At 44.2% G+C, this 21,369-nt stretch overlaps 1 protein-coding gene across 1 annotated transcript in view; it reads right to left on the reverse strand.

The window, feature by feature from the left end:
- Positions 1-21,369, reverse strand: part of LOC138296506 (CD109 antigen-like) — an 827,002-nt gene that overhangs the window by 781,430 nt on the left and 24,203 nt on the right. The window contains exon 3 of the mRNA XM_069235677.1: positions 11,425-11,453. Coding sequence (XP_069091778.1) covers positions 11,425-11,453 — 29 coding nt within the window. The remainder of the gene's footprint in view (positions 1-11,424; positions 11,454-21,369) is intronic.

The raw sequence follows: 21,369 nt of genomic DNA on the forward strand, positions 1-21,369 counted from the left end.
GTGTATTTTTGAATTGTCCAATGTGGGGATGTTTTGTAAGAGTGTGTGTATTTTGAGCGCGGCGGTGTGTAGCGCCAATGGAATACTGCAGATGGATTTGTGTGTCGTGATAGTGTGGGCGTATTTCTGTTGGCGTGACGGTGGAGGTTTTGTTTTCACCAGTTTATCACTGACCTTTGGTGTGGCGGACTTGTGTGGGTGTCTGACTTTTGGCGGATTCCGAGATGTGGGTCATAATAGCTGTGGCGGAATTCCGCGGCCGCGGCGGTGTGTTGGCGGTCTTCTGCATGGCGGTAAGCAGCTTTTACCGCCAATGTTGTAATGACCGCCTATATGTTTTCTCTGTGTCCTATACTCTGCAAGTGGAAAGGTATTTATGGGCAGTGGTTCCCTGTGTGGGTCACACTATGTGCCAATTCTGGAAGTTCCATGTGGGCCTCGCCCATCCTGTCAACTAAAGGTAATCTCAAGTGCTTCCTACTGGAATGCAACTGTGCAACACATGCCCATTTGTTTAACATTTTCACCTCAAATTAGAGTTTGCCACAAGTTTATGTGTTCGTTGGGGTAAAATGCCAAAATACTTAATTAGTGGTAGGTAGTACATCAATAGTTTAGATGTTGGGAGCACCAAATATAAGGAATTACATACTGCTTTTCTCACTCAGATATGGGAAATCTATTCCTCTTTCACTGCATTGTTTGTGCCACATTAAGCCCACACCTTAAGGCTAAGGAACTTCCCTATTCTTCTCCCATTAGAGGCAAAGGGATTTTTTTCTATTTTACTTAATAAAGTACCCTTTATATTAAAATCTGCTCCCCTTGGATATTGTTTTCTTTATATTTAGCTTGACTCATAACTCTTTACAGTGCCTATTACAAACACAATACAATAATGACAATTCCCATTTTCCAAGTAAACTAAAAATAATGGGCCTCATGTACATAGGTTCCTAATAAAAAAAACATAAATTGTGACTAATAACGGTTCACAACTTCTGATTTCTTACTTGAAATGCATTAAAATGGATTCTGTGAAAGTGGTCGTAATGTGTGCACCAACTTCTACCAAATGCATGGGTATTTTATGGACTGGCCTACATACTAATAGGATGGGTCACAAAATATAGAATTGTCAGTCACAATTCGATCTACTTCATCAGTATTCATAAGATAGAAGGTACATTTCCTAAAGGAAAAAGGGGGTGTATATAAAAATACATTAATAATAATGTTTTGCAACCAGATTTCGATTGCAAAACATTAATACATACTATAAGGAATCTGTATTTGGAAGGGATGCCTTTAATATGGCCCTTACAAATAGCAAATCCTAATGGTTTCTCTGGGAGGGTCATGGATCAGGCACACAGATGGCTGCCTCAGAATGCCTCAGCATTGAAAAGGGAGGTGTACATGGGGATTTCAAGTTGGTCACTACATAATGCCTCAAAATTAAAGAAGGAGAAGCCAAGAGATGAATGTGGAATGTGCGTGAGGATGCCCGAGAGACAGAGAGGTTATCCGTGGCCCGGAGCAGTCCAGAACAGATCGAGAGACACCCAGGTTGGTGATAACTTCAACAGGACAACATGGGTCAAAATCAACAACTGCTTACACCTGGAAGCCTGAGGGAGTAAGGCCCTATGACCCAGACAGCTGTGGCCCAATTCCGGGACCACAGTACCAGGTGAGTGTTTGTTTTACCGCAATGATTTTCATAAAACCAGCTGGCTGTACTTGGGAGGGTGTGGGGGTTACTGGGGCACATGAGGTGAAAACACAATGGATTTTTGCTAGACTGGGAAACTCAAGGTGAAGACGAGCAGAATCAACAGGATTGTGTAATATGCAGCTGGACAACATTACATTTCACATTGTATTACTTTATTCATGTATTTACTTGTATGCACATTACATGTTTACCTGATACCTGTATTCACACTACTTATGGTACTGTTACCTACTTTCACATCTTGTATAGTAATGACATGTACTCCATGTGTTCTTTTGTTTATTTTTGCAGGAACAGCACATGCTGCTGCTGACAGCAAGCCCACTTTGGATTGGGCTTGAAGACCTTTAGCCCAAATTACTTCATTGATGATACTTGCACTGGTGATATTAATGGAATATATTGCCATATTGATTGGGCTGGGGAGCCTTTAACCCAGAGTACTTTTTGTAGTTTGTTGGATTTTACAGGCAACATTTGAAATATAACACAACATTGAATTGCGCTCAGAACTCATTGTATATGTGTGTTGAAGTGTAAGTAAATAGTCCCTTGTGTTTTGCACAGCCTGACAAGATGCTTTGCAGATAACACACCGCACCCGATATTTATCTATGTCCCTGAGTGGTGCTTCTGCTACCAGGAGGGTGCATTAATTTGTGACATTATGGGAACAGTACAAGGGTCTATACAACCATCTGCTTTTTTTTCAAAGAGCGGGGGAACAAGACAACAAATGGAGAGAATGGATCCGCATTTTTGAGAATTACCTTGCAGCTATTGACACTAGCAATTACCATCCATCCAGGAAATTAGCATTGCTTCTTAATCCTTTGGGAATTTTGACACTTTACCCATTTTCTTAGCACCAGCTCAGGAAGGTAAAGCATGGAATGAGTACTGAAAGTCTAAAGCAAGACATGCAAAGCAATTTGAGAAGCAGTCTAGTGTGATTTTGGAGAGACATGATTTCTTCAAATGTAAACAACCGAGTGAATAGTCTGTAGAGGAATATATTGCAGCACGGCTGCCATATGTGAATTTGAAAATAACATAGACATATACATAAGAGACTAATTTGTGTTCAATTGTTTTTCCAAAATGGTCCAGGAGCGCTTGCTGACATGTAGGGGCCCTTCTCGAATGGAAACTATAGACATCATTAAAAGTATATAAAGGTCTATTGTAACAACACAGGTTATTTCACATCAGGAGGGTTCATCTCCAGTTAGCTAAGTCTCACAAGTAACAGTAATATGTGCAGTGAAATTTGAAAATGATAGGCCTAGAAGGAATCAGTGCATGTGTTTTGGATGTGGTTCCAAGGGACCCTAAGGAAACAGAACTTCTTGTCCAGCACTAGGCAAGAAACGTAACCAGTGCCAGGAGATTGGTTACTTTCAAGCAGTATGTAAAAATATGGGTGAAGGTGACAAGGTCAAAATTGCCAGTGTTAGTCTGAGTGAAGACGGAAACATGCAAGAGTGTGTGGATACATTTACCAATGTTTGTCTTACAATTGACACTTCTGACTTTGAAGGAAGAGGAAAGAAAATCAAGGGCCTCTGTGTCAAGTGACTAATAATGGTCGAGGTATAATGGTGATTGCTGACTTGGGCTCACCAGTTAACATTTTGGCAGACACCACCTTTTATGAAATGTTGTTTGATTCATTGAAATTGAATAAACCAGATATTAGCCCAAAAGCATTTGGGGAGCAAGATACAGATTTGTTGGGATATTTCCAAGCTAATATAGAATATCCGGGAAGACAGATTTGGAACAAGGTCTATGTGGGGGTTAAAAGGCAGAACATTGTGGGTTGGTTAGACCTAGCCAAACTAGGCCTTCACTTGCATCTAGAATGTGATATGCCTATTATTTTGGGTATTTACCTATATTGTCTATTAGTTCTGATGATAATGATGTTCTTAAAGCAGTCATTTTCAAGTTTCCAAATATCTTCAGGAATGAGGTTGGGGCTGTCAGGGGCTTCATACATAAAACTGTGCTAGAGAAGAATGCTTTGCCTGTGCTACATAAAGTGTAACCCATACAGCTGAATGTAAGGGGTGGTCTGAAAACTCTTCTGAACACATTGGGGGTCATTTTGACCTCGGCGTTCTTTTGGAACGACCACCGAGGGACCGCCGTGAGGAAGACCGCCAGTGGTGGCGGTTTTCCGCTCGGTCTATTATGACCGTTGGCAGCTCTCCGTCTTTTTTCGGACGGAGAGCCGCCAACAGCCATACTGGCGGGAGGCGGGGAAGTGGAGGTTGCTCCACCTCCACCGCCACACCAACAGAACACCGCCCAGCAAATCACGTCCTGTGATTCGCCGTAGCGGTGTTCTGTTGGCGGTGTGGTGTCGGCGGAGTTGCCCCCATGGCTCCCGTCCCCTCCGGGAGGATCGTTGGACCAGGTAAGTCAATCGTCCGTGAGGGGAGGGGGGCAGGGGGGTGTGCATGTGTGTATGTGAAGGGGGGGTGTGAGTGCGTGTATGCTTGTGGGGGTGTTGTGTGTATGGGAATGAGTGCGTGTATGTCTGTGGGTATGTCAGTATGGATGTGTGCGTGAATGTTTGAATGTGGGTGTGCGTGTCTGCCTGTGTGTGTGTATGTAGGCATGTATGTTGGCGTGTGTGCGTTGAGTGTGTAGGTGGTGCCTGCCTGCGTGCGTGTCATGTGGGAATGGGTGATGTGATGTTGGGGGTCGGGGTGGGGAGGGGGGCCCTGCCACCTTTGGGGGGTGGCAGGGGTGGTAGGGGAGGGAGTCGGGGTGGGGGTGGAGGGTGGGGGAGACCCCTATCAGTGCCAGGGAAGGAATTACCTGGCACTGATAGTGCTTACCACCATGGATTTCATGGCGGTTCAAACCACTGGAAATCCACGGCGGTAAGCCGGGTCCAAATACCGCCGGCAGTATAGTGACGGCCGCCGGGCTGGAGACCCAGGTCTCAAGCCCGGCGGGCGGAACGGAGAACCGGCAGATGACCATGACGCGCCCAGCAGATGACCACGGTAACCGCCATGGTCATAATTCCATGAGGGGAGACCGCCAGCCTGTTGGCAGTCTTACCGCCGGTTCTCCGCCTTCCGCCAGGGTCGTAATGACCCCCATTGTGTTCTGAAGGAGTAATTCTACTTTCTGACTCTTCTGATTGGGTTTCGCCAGTCGGTTTGACAAAGAAATGCTTGAGTGATCTTAGACTCTGTATTGACTTGCAGTCACTAAGCCAGAATATTCTTGTGGATTGCCTCCATTTGCCATACATAGAAGAGATGATAGCTAATGTGGGGAACGCTGAATACTTCTCCCATTTGTACTTGGTGCATCACCATATTGCCCTGAGTAAAGAATCTCAAGCATTTACAACTTTTGTTACACCTTTTGGGGTATTTAAGTATTTTCTGTTGTTGTTTGGCCTGCCGTCAGTGGCCAGCATCTTCCAGAAAATGACACAGACATTCCAAGATGACATCCTCAATTTCACCAAGACCAAAGAACATCATCTAGAGATTTTACATCAAGTGCTAAGGGCCTGATTTAGGTTTCAGAGGGTGGGTTACTCCTTCAAAATATGCCATCTGCCGAAATCTACATCCCACAGGAAATAGTGGGATTTATATTTCGACGGATGGGATATCTGTCACCATTGTAGCGGACTAACCCGTCCACCAGAGGTACAATCAGGCCCTACGTGTTTTACAGGAAAGGGGCTTGATGGTTAAGCCTGAGAAATGACAATTGATTGTGCGACAAGTTGGGACATGCCGTATCTGGAGATTGAATCAAGCCAAAATTCAGCAATGTGGAAGCCACAGTTAAGGTGCCTCCTCCCACTGACAAAGATGCTTTACGTTCCTTCCTAGGTTTGTGTGAATACTACACTAGATTCATTTCAGATTATGCACTAATTGTACAACCAATGAGAACCTTGCTAAAAAAAAAAAAAGGTTCTAAGTTTGGTAATCTCAGCCGAATGAAGCATTTGAGAAAGTGAAACGTCTGGTGGTTAATGTGCCTGTGCTGAATGCTTATTTGCCAAATGGTAAACCTTTTTTCACTGCGGACGCCAGTCTGAAAGGTATTGGTGTGTATCAGGAAAGGAAAACACTGTGGCATTTGCTTCAAGGATGCTTAAGGAAGCCAAGGTCCACTACAGTACCATAGAGTGAGAAGCTCTTCCATGTGTTTGGGCAATGCAAAGATTTAAAACTTACATCTACAGAACAGTGTTTGATGTGTTTACAGGTCACAAGACTTTGGTGTTCTTATTGAGTGGCAATGGTTTGGGTAAAGCCTCTGCCTTACTATTGAGGCTTCTGTCCAAATTCAAGGAGACAAAAACTTCAAGGCAGATTGCCTGCCACTTCTACCAATACCTATCTCTGAACCAATTTGAAAGTGAGTGCATTGTTGAAATCACTGATGCGATTCATGGGTGCGTGGGTTCCGTGGCGCCGAAAGAATGGCTGCAAGTCACAGAGAAGGAATTGGTTTTGTGTAAAGTGTTTGACTTTATTGAAAAGGGTTGGCATAGAGAGAAAGGTTTGTGTGAGGAATTGAAAATCTTCCTTCAAAGTTCACTGGAGCTTTTATGTGATAATAGACTATGCATGAGAAATTAACTCTTCATATCGCCCACAGGGATGCATGATCTTATTGTAAAAATTGCTCATGAGAGGTACTGGTCATATCTGCCACCTGCAAGAAAATTCAACAGAACTACTGGTGGTTATTTATGGACAAGCAGGTAGCTTTTTATATCAATGAGTGTCCTTAGTGTTTCGTATGGGACATGCAGTAGAAGTCAATTACAAAACCGCTATGTCCAGTATCATTGCTTTCCAATGCTTGGGACAAAGTTGCCTTGGACTTTGCCAGTCCCTTCCTCTTGCTATGATCAGACATGAGGTTCCTCATTGTCTTGATCGACTATTTTTCTAAATGGATATGTTTTCCTTTGTGAATGCTCTAAACACCAAAAATGAACTTCAATTTCTTAGAAGTGTTTTTAAAGTGGAGGAGGCTCCCAAGTGCATTGTAATTGCCAACAGCTTGCATTTTGTTTCCAATGAAAGTATAACATTTCTTAAAGCATGCAGGTTGTATTGTGCAGTCCCTCTTCCAATGGTTTGTTGGTGATGTAGTTAAGAGTTTAGTGCTGTTCCTCATGTCACAGAACGAATCTATATGTGACATTTTGTGCATTATGTTAACCAAATTACTAATAGTTTGAATGTAAAAGATACACTGAGAAGTCATTTTAAATGTGCATTTTATTCAACTGTAGTTTGACATAGGTGGTATTTACATTAAACTGAATGTTTGAAGGATTAAACTGACATTATGATGTTATGTATTCTCTAATTATCGAAGATACAATGGTCCCTTATTAGGAGATTTAAAAAAAGCTATATACGCATATGGGAGAACAATCATACCCATATGCACAGTCCAATCAACACAAGATATATGTTATTAACAATTAAATTACACAAAGAAATGTAAGTGGGAAAACATGATCACTAAGAAGAGACTCAGGCAGATTTGTGACAAAAATAAATGTATCTGATAAGTTACAATTAAACAGACACAACATAGCCCTTATTTATGTGATGAGCAATTTGCATGGGGTCACGGTGTCAAAATTGACGTCTTTGGTTAAATTAATTATTAATAAAATATATCTTGTGTTGATTGGACTGTGCATATGGGTATGATTGTTCTCCCGCATGCATATATGTATTTTTTTAGGTCTTAAATAAGGACCATTGTTTCTTTAATAAGTATATGTTGAACCCATGGTCTCTTCTTATCCATGGGCTTCCCATGTTGTTTATTACAGTAATATAGACTCTAGGCTAATAGAATGGATTGAAAAGATATTGAATTTCTAATGATTAAAGATTTAAATACCTGTGAAAAAATAGGTAAAGACCTGGGAAGATGTGTTGATGTTTCAACTTGTCGTGTGATCGATTTGTATTGGATGCCCCTTGAATGTAATATGGATTGCCACCCAGAGTGAATCAGACTGCTGTATGAACTTTAATATGTTATTGACCACTTGAACTTTGGTCAGATTGTTGAGCACCCTGCCGAAAATGAGAAGCTGACCCCCTTCTTCATGTATTCCTGAATGCTGTGCCCCTTGGAGAGGTATCTTACTCTGCTTCGCCCCTTTGAGAAGTCCTGCTGAGACTTAGAGATTTTTTTTCTCCTAACCCTACAGAAGACTCTTCATCAACCTTCTGACATGCAGATGTTTTCCCTTTTTTTCCTATCTTTTGCTTACAGTAGTTAGTAGCTTTTTGCCCAAGATCACCTTTTTCCAAATAATTTTTGCTCTTTTGTTCTTATTGTCTTTTGCCTGTTTGTGTTCACCCTACACATGTATTTCCCTGGTCTGATAACTGTATTTTTTTTTTGCACCCAGCTAAATATTAACTCTGCTGATTAAAATTGACTTGATGATTGTCAAAACTGAGCAAAGCTTAATTTCTGTATCTAAGAAAATTCTGTTAATGTTTTGTACTCTTCTTATTGAATGCTTAGCTTCACTAATGTTAGTTTGCCTGAACTTATTTTGTCACCTTGTGCAACCCTTGGTGATCCTATATCTTTATAATTTTTTCTTCAAAGTACATGACTTTGAGCTTACGTTTGTAATAAATTATTTAACTTTATTTTCTGACTGGAGTTGTCCTTGTATGGCCACATTGGACATACTGGGGGTCATTCGGGCCAGGGTCGACGGGAGCACCGCCGACAGGCCGGCGGTGCCCCGCAGGGCATTCTGACCGCGGCGGTTCGGCCGCAGTCAGATGCGGAAAACCGGCGGTCTCCCGACGGTTTTCCGCTGCCCTTTAGAATCCTCCATGGCGGCGGAGCGCCCCCTACCGCCATCCTGTTCCTGGCGGGTCTCCCACCAGGAACAGGATGGCGGTAGGGGGTGCCGCGGGGCCCCTGGGGGCCCCTGCAGTGCCCATGCCTATGGCATGGGCACTGCAGGGGCCCCCGTAAGAGGGCCCCACTAAGTATTTCAGTGTCTGCTATGCAGACACTGAAATACGCGACGGGTGGCACTGCACCCGTCGCACATACCCACTCCGCCGGCTCCATTCGGAGCCGGCTTCCTCGTGGGGAGGGGTTTCCCGCTGGGCTGGTGGGCGGCCTTCTGGCGGTCACCCGCCAGCCCAGCGGGAAAGCCTGAATGGCCTCCGCGGTCTTTCAACCGCGGAGCGACCATATGGCGGTTCCCGCGAGGCGGGCGGCTACCGCCGCCCGCCTCAGTTAGAATCAGGGCCACTGTGTAACTTAATTGGGGTTTTACCACACTCTATGCAGGGTCCAACGATCTGTTCACCTTGATGAGCATTGTTTCTTACGAAGAATGAAAATGCTCCAGGAGTGGAAAGAAACAACTGATTATTAAAGGATGCGGTAAAAACTGCCCACTCATCAGGCCTGGATGTGTTTGAATTCCTAGAAAAAAAAGGCCTGGTGCAGTGGAGGCTCCTCCACTATGGCGGAAGAGTGCCCCTACCAGGAGCAGAAGCTGCAAACCTTTTACAATGAAAGGATAATAAACTATGTTTATAGTCCTTTCATTGTGAAAGGGGTGGGGCCATGTGGGATGACAGGGATAAGGGGAGTGCACTGTGCACTCGTCTCAGTGCGCATGTTTTTTTGGCCGGCCGTCTCAGGCCAGCCAAACACACATGACCACTGTGCTCTCTCTGTTGCACTGTGTTACTGGGCTGGAGAGAGCAGCCACAGGCTCCCAGTCTGCCTGGGAGTGCCCAGTCAGGGCGCTCTAAGCAGCATCAGGATTGGCCGCAGGGCAGACTGCGATCCAGTGCCGGCTAAGAGGACAGAGGAGTAGCAGCACGTAGGTAGGTGTTCTTTTTAATTTTATTGTTTTTTGTTATTAATATTCCCCCCCAGCAGCTACCCCCTAAACCCGCTCCCTTTGCGCTCTGTCCCTTGTAACTCCCTTGAGCCATGACTGGTCTGGTGTATTTAACAGCTCCACAATGTACCACAGGTATTTCTCCTTTTACTTTGTTGAGGGGAAGGGAAGCCAGATTCAACTTGGTTCCTGGTTGGATGCATAATGTTGTTTCATACAAAAAAGAGCATGTGGAACATGATCAGGAACGGTTGAGTAATGTAAGGAAAATGGGATTAAAGAAACAAGAGTACCAATGTAAATATTTTGATGAGAAAAATATTGTGAAGGAGAGAGCTGTTGAGGAGGGTGGAAGGGTGCTGATTACAAAACCTTTCAGAACTCTGAAAGAGAAATCTAAATTTTCTGAACCTGTCAAAATTCTCAAAGTAAAGAAAACATCTATTTTATTGTCCAGAAGAGGGTTGTGGAATAGAAGTAGCGTGATGCCCATCAGTGACACTCAAGCAAAGATATATTTTTGCATGAGTTCTGGTTATGATGAACCTGACTCCATGTTAACAACAGATGTTTCAAAGCAAATCTCACAGCACGTATGAGTGCAGTTCAACCTAATTAGGATCAAATGGCACATCTAGAATATGAGGTTTCCATCACTAAGTCCAAAGATAGTAGGGAATAAAATGAACAAACTATGGTTGTCAATGGACTTGTTTGGACCCTAGCCAGGTGTTCCCATCCCAATAATCTTCCTGCCAAGTTGCAGGATTTTGATCTTTATGAATGTCCATGTGTTAAGAAGGGAGGTGAATTAATATGCAATTAGACAATACCATACATACACACTTTATTCATGTATTTATTTTTATGCACATTACCTATATGTTTACCTGATACTTACATGCATTCACACTACTTATGGTACTATTACCTACTTGTACATCTTGTATGGCAATGACATTTACTCCACGTCTTATATAGGCTGTCGGTCTGTTATAATTTTTGACGTAGTGGGAAAAGTACTACGTGCTCACTAAATTCGGCGTTGGTGATGGATCAAACAAACAAAGTAGTAAGTGTTCCCCAGAGACTCTTGTATTCTTCCGAGGGTCACCAGTGTAGCACAGAGAAGGCTCTTGTAAAGCGTGACTCCTGGAGAGTCGAAATCAGCGAGGTCAAGAGGGAAGGATTCTGGATTTTATTCACTTGACTGTTTTACTTTTGCCCTTCATTTTTGTGCACACTATAATCATGCGCCTAATAAAAAGAATAGTCACCACCACTCTCTGAGCTGTGTACGGTCTAAGAGCATGTTACAATTCCCTAAACCCCATTTACCAATTTGGAAAACCTTTTCCGAATTGTTAAATGGGTTTAATACATTTAAGAGTTTTAGCATTCGAAAACCCTCTGATTTACCGAGTCAGATAGTTTGCAAATACTAAAAACCATTGGAAATTAGGCCTTCCATTCTCTTTGAAACATTTGTGGGCAGAACAGGCCTGCTAGTCCAAAACGACTGAAAGTGTCATCAAAAAGGAGAGGTGACGCAAACATGATATGTAAATTACAATTATAAATCATGGGTTTGTGAAAACCTACAGATTTGAGAATTGAGCATGAATAAAACACACGAGGGATATGTTACTCATAATGTGGCGGTAAATTAAGTAACAACATAAGAATATCTTCTTTTGAAATAATCAGTGGTGAACTCAAATTCATATGTACAGCCTCAAAGATTCTTCTTCATATATTCAGTACTTACAGCTGGAAGGGTGAGCATGCCAATGGAATCTGTTACAAAAAAATAATAAAATTAGGTGCTAGAGACACAATAGGAACTAACAGTTTACATTAAAAAAGTTACAAGAATGTAAAATCGGAACTTTTAATTGTACCTTTAACTAACAAAACTATTTGTCGCTCCAGGGTAAGATTTACAAAGAGTTGCAAGTTGTGTGAAACAGAGAGAGCAGAACTGTGCCACACCTGCCAATGCAGGCACCTTTGCACTACAATGCAAGAGTGTCTGCACTGTAGTCATAGTTTTGGTGCAGGAAGGATTTCCAGCCTGTACAAAAACTACACTTTAAAGCATGTTCCTCTTTGTATGTGTGCCATAGAATGCAGGACATATGCAAGGAGGAAAAAACGAGAAGAAAACATTTCTCGTTGTTATGCTTGTTTCAGGTAGGCACAGGGTTTTGGCGCAAATCCTATCTACAATTCTTTGTAGATCGGGATTTGCATCAAAACACACGGGTGGTTTACTGCAACACTTATGCACCACCCATGGAACGCCCCCTTAACACAAAGTAATACAAAACAGTCTATTTATCTGCATTATGCTACTTTGGTTTACAATCCAAGGCAAATTGCAATTTGCTCTGGATTCTAAAGCCAACCAGCAGACGTTGAATTGGGCCTGCGTTAAAAAAAGTAACGCAAACCTGATACAACATCTATTTAAATTTGGGCCCTAATTGGGAATCAAATGCAATTGTATTAAAAATATCAAATGCATTCCTATCAAACTTTAACAATATCAACACTGAAAAAATTAAGTTTCATGTATTTAAATAAACGAATCTCTAAATCTTAACTTTTTTCATCTTTGCAATTGAAATCAACCTAGGCCTCTGTTTTCCATGTGTTCTAGCTCCTAACCTTCGAGCGTCGACACACAGACACTTTATTCCCAAACTCTTCTACTCCAGACAGACTCTGTTGACATGTTGCATCATAGAAGCTACCTTCTCTCCAGTGCTTCCCTCCACCCAGTGTTATCATTGTTAGAAATGGGGTTTTTGGTTGGCAGTGAGGTTACCCCCTGTCCAAGCAAGGACCCTCACTCTAGTCAGGGTAAAGGAGAAACACCCTCAGGTAACCCCCGCTCACCCCCTTGGTAGCTTGGCACGAGCAGGCAGGCTTAACTTCAGAAGCAATGTGTAAAGTATTTGTACCAACATACAAAGTAACCCAGTGAACCCACTACAAAATGACAGAACACAGGTTTAGAAAAATAGGTAATATTTATCTAGAGCAAAATGACAAAAATCCAACATACACAAGTCAAGATATGAATTTTGAAAAGAATAAGGGGGTCATTACGACCTTGGCGGGCGGCTACCGCTGTGCGGCCGCCAATGCGACCGCACTCACCCGGCCCCCATTATGACATTCCCGCCGGCCCAGCGGGGATGAGGCCGCAACATAGGAGCCGGCTCCTAATGGAGCCGGCGGTGTTGCGGCCGTGCAGTTGCACCCGTCGCGCTTTTCACTGTCTGCTATGCAGACAGTGAAAAGCTGGCCGGGGCCCTGTTAGGGGGCCCCTGCACTGCCCATGCCAGTGGCATGGGCAGTGCAGGGGCCCCCAGGGGCCCCAGGACACCCCTTACCGCCAGCCTCTTCCTGGCAGTGCAAACCGCCAGAAACAGGCTGGCGGTAGGGGTGTCATAATCCCCAGGGCAGCGCTGCTTGCAGCGCTGCCCTGGTGGATTATCACCGCTGGCTAAAACGGCGGGAAACCTCCGGCCCCGGCGGTGCGACCGCAGGGCTTCCACCGCAGTCGTAATAGGGCTGGAAGCACCGCCAGCCTGTTGGCGGTGCTTCCGTCCTTTTAGTCCTGGCGGTCTCGGACCGCCAGGGTCAAAATGACCCCCTAAGAGTCTTAATCCTTAGAAAACAGTGAGAATGTTGTTATTGCTCAAAAGTACCTGGGTAGTGTCAAAATAAAGCTGCACGGGCGAGCGTGCATTGGAAAAGGCCAGCGATGCGTCGATTCCTCACTCTCAAGCAACACTATGCGTCGTTCCTCCTTCAGTCAGGTTGGCGTGCGTAATTTCTTCCCTCCAGCAACAGAGCGATGCGTCAATCCCGGACAGGCACCTCGGGTCCGGGCAGGCTTCGCGTTCATTTTCCACACCTAGCGATGTTGTGCTGAAATCCGGTCTCGCAGTGTCAAGAAACCACGCTGCGTGAGGGCTTGCGTTGTTAGCAGCTGCTGCGGGTGTTACACGTAGTTTCTCAAGCCACCCTGCGCCGATCTCCCTGCCCCAATGCAGGTGGAGCATCGATTTTAGCCGTTAGGCCGGCGGTGCATCGTTTAGCAGCCACAAGGCGGGTGGTGCGTCCAAAGTTTCCCTGCAAGGGGATCTTTGCGTGGATTTCTGTCCTTTCCCACCAGCTGCACCTTTCAATGGCCCAGAGATAGGTTAGGTCACCACTTGGCAGGCAGGACTCTCAGCAGAATGAGCAAGTGCTGGCAGAGAGAAGTCCTTGTTGTCCCTGAGACTTCAAAAATACGAGGCAAGCTCAGTTCAAGTCCTTGGAGATTCTTCACCAGTGGGAAGTCACACAAAAGTCAGTCTTTGTCCTCTCTCAGGTAGAAGCAGCTACTGCCGGCCAACCTAGCAAAGCACAGTCACATGCAAAGGGGCAGTACTCCTCTACAGCTTCTCCAGCTCTTCTCCCAGGCAGAGGCTCCTCATGGTTCCAGAAGTAATCTGATTTTCAGGGGTTTTGGGTCCACTACATATACCCCTTTCTGCCTTTGAAGTAGGCAAACTTCAAAGGAAAGTCTCTCTTGTTTGTAAGATCCTGCATTGCCCAGGCCAGGCCCCAGACACACATCAGGGGGTTTGGAGACTGCATTGTGTGAGGGCAGACACAGCCCTTTCAGGTGTGAGTGACCACTCCTCCTCTCCCTCCCAGCACAGATGGCTCATCAGGATATGCAGGGTACACCCAAGCTCCTTTTGTGCCACTGTCCAGAGGAGAGGTGCAAACAGCCCAACTGTCAAACTGACCCAGACAGGGAATCCACAAACAGGCAGATTCATGGAATGGTTTAAGCAAGAAAATGCCTACTTTCTAGAAGTGGCATTTTCAAACACACAATTTCAAAACCAACCTCACTAAAAGATGTATTTTTAAATTGTGAGCGCAGAGGCCCTAAACTCCACATGTCTATCTGCTCCCAAAGGGACTCTCCACTTTAATAACTTTTAAAGGCAGCCCCCATGTTAACCTATGAGATTAGATAGGCCTTGCAACAGTGAAAAACACATTTGGCAGTATTTCACTGTTAGGACATATAAAACACATCAGCATATGTCCTACCTTAAACATACACTGCACCCTCCCATGGGGCTACCTAGGGCCTAGCCTAGGGGTGCCTTACATGTATGAAAAGGAAAGGTTTAGATCTGGCAAGTAGTCACACTTGCCAAGTCGAATTGGCAGTTTAAAACTGCACACAGAGACACTGTAGTGGCAAGTCAGAGGCATGATTGCAGGGCTACTCATTTGGGTGACACAACCAGTGTAGCAGGCCCACTAGCAGCATGTGATTTACAGGCCCTGGGCACCTCTAGTGCACTTTACTAGGGATTTACTAGTAAATCAAAAAATGCCAATCAGAATAAACCAATCAACAATACAATTTACACACAAAGCATATGCACTTTAGCACTGGTTAGCAGTGGTAAGGTGCCCAGAGTCCTAAAGCCAACAATATCAGGTCAGAAAAAATAGGAGGAAGGATGCAAAAAGATTGGGGATGACCCTGCAAAAGGGGCCAAGTCCAACAATCATTATAATTAATACTGTTCTTGTTTGCCCACCTTGACTCCATGCTCAACACTATGGGGGTCATTACGACCCTGGCAGTCTTCAGATCACCATGGTCACAGTGGTTGTCTGACTGCCACCAAAGCGGTGGTCTGACTGCTTTGGCAGCGGTCTGACTGCCACATTATGACTGTGGTGGTCATGCCGCGGTGGGACTGCCAGCAGCTCCAGTTCTCCTCCAGGGGAGCAGCACCCTGAGGATTACGACCTCCCTCTCCACCTGCTTTTAAAGACTGGTGGAGATGGGATGCAGGGTGCCCCAGGACTGCCCATGCCCATGCACTTGGCCCCCCCTGGCCAGTCCCGTCGCGATGTTCACTGCCTGCTTTGCAGACAGTGTACATAGTAATAGGTACTGGTGCACCGTACGCACTACAGCATTGCCGCTGGCATCAATGCTGTAGGCCATTCCACGCTGGGCCGCCCACTGACCCAGCCGGTAACTCTTTATGGGACACGCAGGTAGCCAGCCGCACTGGCGGCAACCTGCCCACAGGACTTCGGTGGACGGTGAAAACCGTCCGCCGAAGTCATAATGAACCCCATGTCATGTTTATTATATTGATATCTTGTTTACTAACATTATAAACACAGAGGTCCACTATGCACTCATTTAGAAAAACATTTGTGGGATACCAACAATTACAGCTTTTTTATTTACTTCTAAATTAAAATCATAATAGTACTCAAATTAAGAACACAAGAAGCAAAAGGCAGTGTATACACATAAAAATATCTAAATCAGAACTGGGTAATACATTTCCTAAAAATATATGGTCTGAGAGTCTAACTGTGTGTGTGTGTGTCAACAATTTCAACCTCAAGAGAAATATGAGTTTTGCTTCATCTAGCTGCATGTGTGTCCATAGCGTTTCAACCATAAGGGCACTACAGAGGTGATCCTCTCAACAGAAAATAATTTAAAGCAATAATAGGCTGAAGAAAAGAAGAAACTGGAAAATACCAATGGATCTTAAGCTCACCCTTTTGCATAGTACGAAGGATATGGAAAGCAATAGATATCAGAGGGCATTTGCTCTGGTTGGGTCTGATAACAGCAAAAGGTGATATAGCAAATGCCTTTCGGGAGCTGGGCCACAGGCATCGATTTTTGTATGAGCTTGGAACACCCAATCGACCTTGTTCAGGGATGCCCCCAGAAACACCACAAGAGTTGGAAAGATTGGGCTGAATACAGCGGAATACAGCTGGAGCCCTGTCCAACAGGGCCATGAGCCGTACATGGGGATATGCACAGTTCATTTACTGGATGAGGCACTCAGAGACAGACTTGCTGTGACATGTTTTTGTATTATCTTTCTGTACATTATTGCCATGGTGTTCACCTGCCATTCTTTGTGTCTTTTTGCTCAATGCTCTTCACCACTCATAGGAGTTGTTTGTTAAAAATCAATAAAAAAATGTTTTAAAAAAAAAGGAAAAGAAGAAGCATCCAGTAAGAAGCTAGACTTATATACCAAACATTATAACAAGCTAAGAAAATAAATAATGTGGGGCAGGAGGTCCAGCTGTTAGGAGGGCAGTATTTGTGAAAAACAAGCCACGGAATGGAGTCAAATGAAAATATGATGAATGCAATTGTTTTCTAAGGAGCAAGTCCCACACCCAAGAATGTCTTTTAGGAGTCACTGTACTGACACCTGACTAGCTCCCTGCTAACCCTCGCCTCAGAGGTGGCAAAAGAAGTCCCAGGAAAACATATAAGAAGTCCTTATAAGTACAGTTTATGTTCTGCTGCTTCCAATGGGATTACATTGTTATGGTCTGGCTTTACAGTGCAGCTGTTGCCAGACAATTATGTGAGGATCATCAGAGAGGGCCTGTTGGGAGCCATGAGTACGTTTTGATTAGGCGGCCTTGTGTGCTACCACAAAAATGTTCTTGCCCTCCCCACAGCTGTGTTCATTTTTTTCATTTTGTAGCACAACATTCTCCAGTAAAAAGAAAAGAAATGTGGAGTGTTTCCCTGGCATATCATGTCAGCATCCTAATTAAAATACAGCTAATGTATTCTAATTAGCATTTGTGTTAAGAACTGCTGTGTTTTATTATGGGGTTCTTAACGTCAAACACAAAAGTCCTATGATGGCAATCAGTCAGTCAGTAACAATTTTATTTGATTTCACGAAAAAAATCAGAAGAGAAGCATACAGTACATTTTCAGTTAATAATAAACAGCAAACAAATACAAACTCAATAACTACAAACATCACTAGAAACCACAATATCGTACAAGACTCATCAAAATAAAACAATATATCAAGCATGATCACATACAGAAACCCTCACTTATCTTGCAGAAAGAGAACCTCATACATACATTTTTAAAACACTTGATAAAAATTCAGACGCATAAAAACAAATACCTGGAGTTGATAAAAAAAACTGCAAGCATGAAAGAGCAAGTCTTGCCTGTCTATAACTCATGGACAGCAAGAGCGGCCTACTGCGTTGTGTCGCAGTATGTTACATTTTGGGAAAATAAAAATTATGTGAACATATCGCAGGCAGAAATATTATCACACTCACACAAATGGGGAATTGGGCTTCTGAAAACAACAGCCATTAGGATACAGCAGCTGATGGAACATGCCCTGTCTAAAATACATCAACAACTGCCGATGATGACTGGACATTACCAAAAAAGAGGAGATTCCATCTCACTGACCGTCTTCACCAAAAATACTGTTGGACATAGCTCTTGCAAAAGCAGATTCCTCACGGCCCGCTGTTGCCCTTGCATAAAAATCCTGCTTTGGCCACACAATATCTTCTTTAGCTATTCTCTCCAGTTCATTAAAGAGTTCTGGTCTACCAAGCTCTTTCAAATTCTTCAGAATGTTTTGCAACCAGGGTATGCGCAGCATGTTACCCAGACCCAGACAGACCTGGATAATTAACTTATTTAGCTTCAAATCCTCCTTCAGCCAAATATTTAACCAAAGCAAAAGGTGTAAGAGTTGTATCAGGTCTGTAATGTAGCCCAGACCAAGTTCTTCATGGGCAACCTCCAAGGGTATACCCTGTGGGACATCCAGAGGACCCCTCAGAACCATATTGTCCACTGTCTGGATCTGTTTAATCGGGACATACCCTCCAACAAAACAGACAAAGCTTGCTACTGGTATGCATTTGGCCCTGAAGGCTTCCCCCAAAATCTTGATTGGTTTTTGGCCTAGTAATCGAGAACATTCCAGAATGCCCACTGTGGTCCTTTTAAAGCATATTGCATTCTTCTTGGTCAGTGGCTTCCAGCTCCAGCATGAGTCAAGTAGAATGCCCAGGTAGGAATAATTTTCTACCCTACTTATTTGATTACCTTTTCCAACAATTTTTTTTTCTTTCATGTTAGTATTCCTATGGCTCACCACCATCACATCACATGGGATTTTTTATAATTAATTGACAGGTCAAGACTGTCCATAAAATCGAAAAAGACATCTAACACACTGAAGGCCCTGTACCATGTGAGAAACGTCTGGGTATAAGCGAGTGGTTATAAATCTATCACCCACTCTCAGGACATCCAGGCCATGTTCAGTAAGTAACGATTCGAGACGATTAATATGTAGAACAAAAAGAAAAGGAGACAAGATGCATCCTGTCGGACTCCTCTCCTCAGGTTAAAGTTAGTCACTAGGCCCATATCTTATTGAAGTAATTAAACCTTCATGTAAGTCTCTCAAAAATGCAACAAATGCAGGTTCTACTCTCATCGACTTCAGCTCAGCCCAAAGCCCCTCCCCGGTCTAAACCATACTGGATATCGGACAAAATGTCATGCTTCTTGACCCAGCTAGTGAGACATTCCATGATCACCTGACCAATTATCTTAACTTCTGTATTTACCAAAGAAATTGGTCGGAAGCAGGCAGGGTCAGATCTTTCCCCTTCTTGAATGTGGGCATGATCACAGAGTAGTGCCAACCAGTAGGAATGAAGCCAAGGAGTGCTGCATTTATATGCTGTGTCACAGTGGGTGCCCAGAGATCCACCAATAATTTGAACAAGTTACAGGGGACCATGTCTGTGCCGTGCAGGGCACCTTCCCTGATGGCAGTGAAATAACAGCTTCCCTAATTTCTTCAACCTGTATTACCGGTCATATACCATGAATAAGCAAGAATGGACCTTGCTGTATCTCCTCCCATTTTTTCCACCACCCCTTCCAGCTTAGAGATTCGGTTAACAAGAGCTTTAAATGTTGTTGAAATATGTAACTCCAGCTTTAAGAAAAAATCCTGAAAGGAACGGAGGTCAGGTGGAGGTGTCACAGCAGGAGCCAGAGTCCCCATGTTGCCCCCCCACTTGGTTTATTATATGCTTGAGATGCACACAATGGAGACCCCTTTTTGCTTTTCATCCTAGCAGCCCCCTGCCTGCTGCAATCAATTTGGGGTTCAATGCTGCCCTGATCTTGACGGCATATCTCACTAGCCAACAAATCAGCCCTCTCCTGCAAGGTAGGACAGTCCGAAGAACCACCTCAGACATGTGCTTTTTCCACCACAATGGCCCTAGGAAATTTCTCCATTTGCCCCCCATGTTGAATAGACTCCAAATGTGCTTGAGACAACTGATCTTCAGCACTCAAAATTTCTTCTGACAACACCCCCACAGCATTGTTCAAAAAGGATAAGACTGCAACACTTGTCCTTAGTCAATTATCAGCCACATTGAGGGAGTCCACTTTCCTCTTCCTCTTCAAATCACTCAACAAACTGAGAAGTTACTCCCAATAACAGCAAAACACGCCAACTGTGAAAGATGAAATCTCAGGGTTGTGCCCAGTCCTGCCTCCTTCGGGCTCTGGCGGGCATGGATTGGCATGTCCTTGGCTCTGGCTTTACCTGTGTGCAGCCTACGCATGGACTACACTGCTGGAAGACTAAAGCTGCTTTATGAGCGATGACAGGCCCTTCCAGAGGTCACAGTGCAGGAAGTTCTGTGCCTCCCTGCACAATGTAATATGGGACCTGGAGTCCCCATTGTCCACCACCACCCAGCAAAACAAAACACCAGTGAGGACCAATACTGTGGGAAGTTTGAGATACTTTATGCACAATGACAGGCCCCTCATGCATGGGCAGTTCTGCACCTCCAGCTGTGAAATAATATATTCAGCCACCGCCCAGCAAAACAAAACACATTAGGGAGGACCTATGATGTCACTGAGGTCAAGGGATTTGTGATGTCACTTCAGCTACTCCTAGCATTTTGACAAGCCGATACCAATGCTCACAACAGAGGGTCTTATGACATTAAACGTCAGTAAACACAACTACATTAACTTTGCATACAAATCATTTGTATTTACAAATGTACAATGCTTTCAGATTAGGAGATGGTTTCTTGTGCTCAGCAAATTTAGAGAAGGTTGAAGGGTGGAAAGTTCCTGACACAGGAGTGATGTCCTCAATTTCTCTCATTCTGATGGACATGTATACATGTATACACGTATGTCATCAATACTTCAGAAAAAGCAATAAGATATGCATAGAGAAAGTGTGGTGTGGGTCAGCCCCTTTCAGTATGGAGTGGGTTCTGATCCTCAAGAGGTTGTCCCCCAGGACCTGGACCCTTGGCTGGCACTCATGTCAGATCCTCCTGAAGAGAAAGTGAAACTACAGAGGTTTTGGGCTCCTTATGACTGCAAATTGACCGCTTTGCACTGAGATTCGCTTGCCCACAAGGGCTGCCACCCAGAGCTCTTTGCGCTGACAACGACTGTCCACAATCACTGTCTAGTGAAACTTTTTTTCATGCCCACCTCACAGCCTGCATGGAACACCAACGCTAATTTCCAGCGATGACCAGCTCTTCATAATACAGCAGTGATCTTCTGTGACGCCACACCTGCTCCGTCTGCCCAAAGCCTCCTTCCTGCACCTGCTGATGTGAACTCCACCGTTCTCATCTGACATGAGAAGGTAACTCTTCAGCCAGACTAACCTCATCCCTGTATCCGACCCATGCTCCACCCCGGTTAGCCTGAATTTGTGATCGCAAGTGGTGCTTTTTGGCACTATTTTGACCTAAAACTTTAAAAACTCATACC

Source organism: Pleurodeles waltl, chromosome 5 (assembly GCF_031143425.1).
Source record: "Pleurodeles waltl isolate 20211129_DDA chromosome 5, aPleWal1.hap1.20221129, whole genome shotgun sequence".
NCBI lineage: Eukaryota > Metazoa > Chordata > Amphibia > Caudata > Salamandridae > Pleurodeles > Pleurodeles waltl.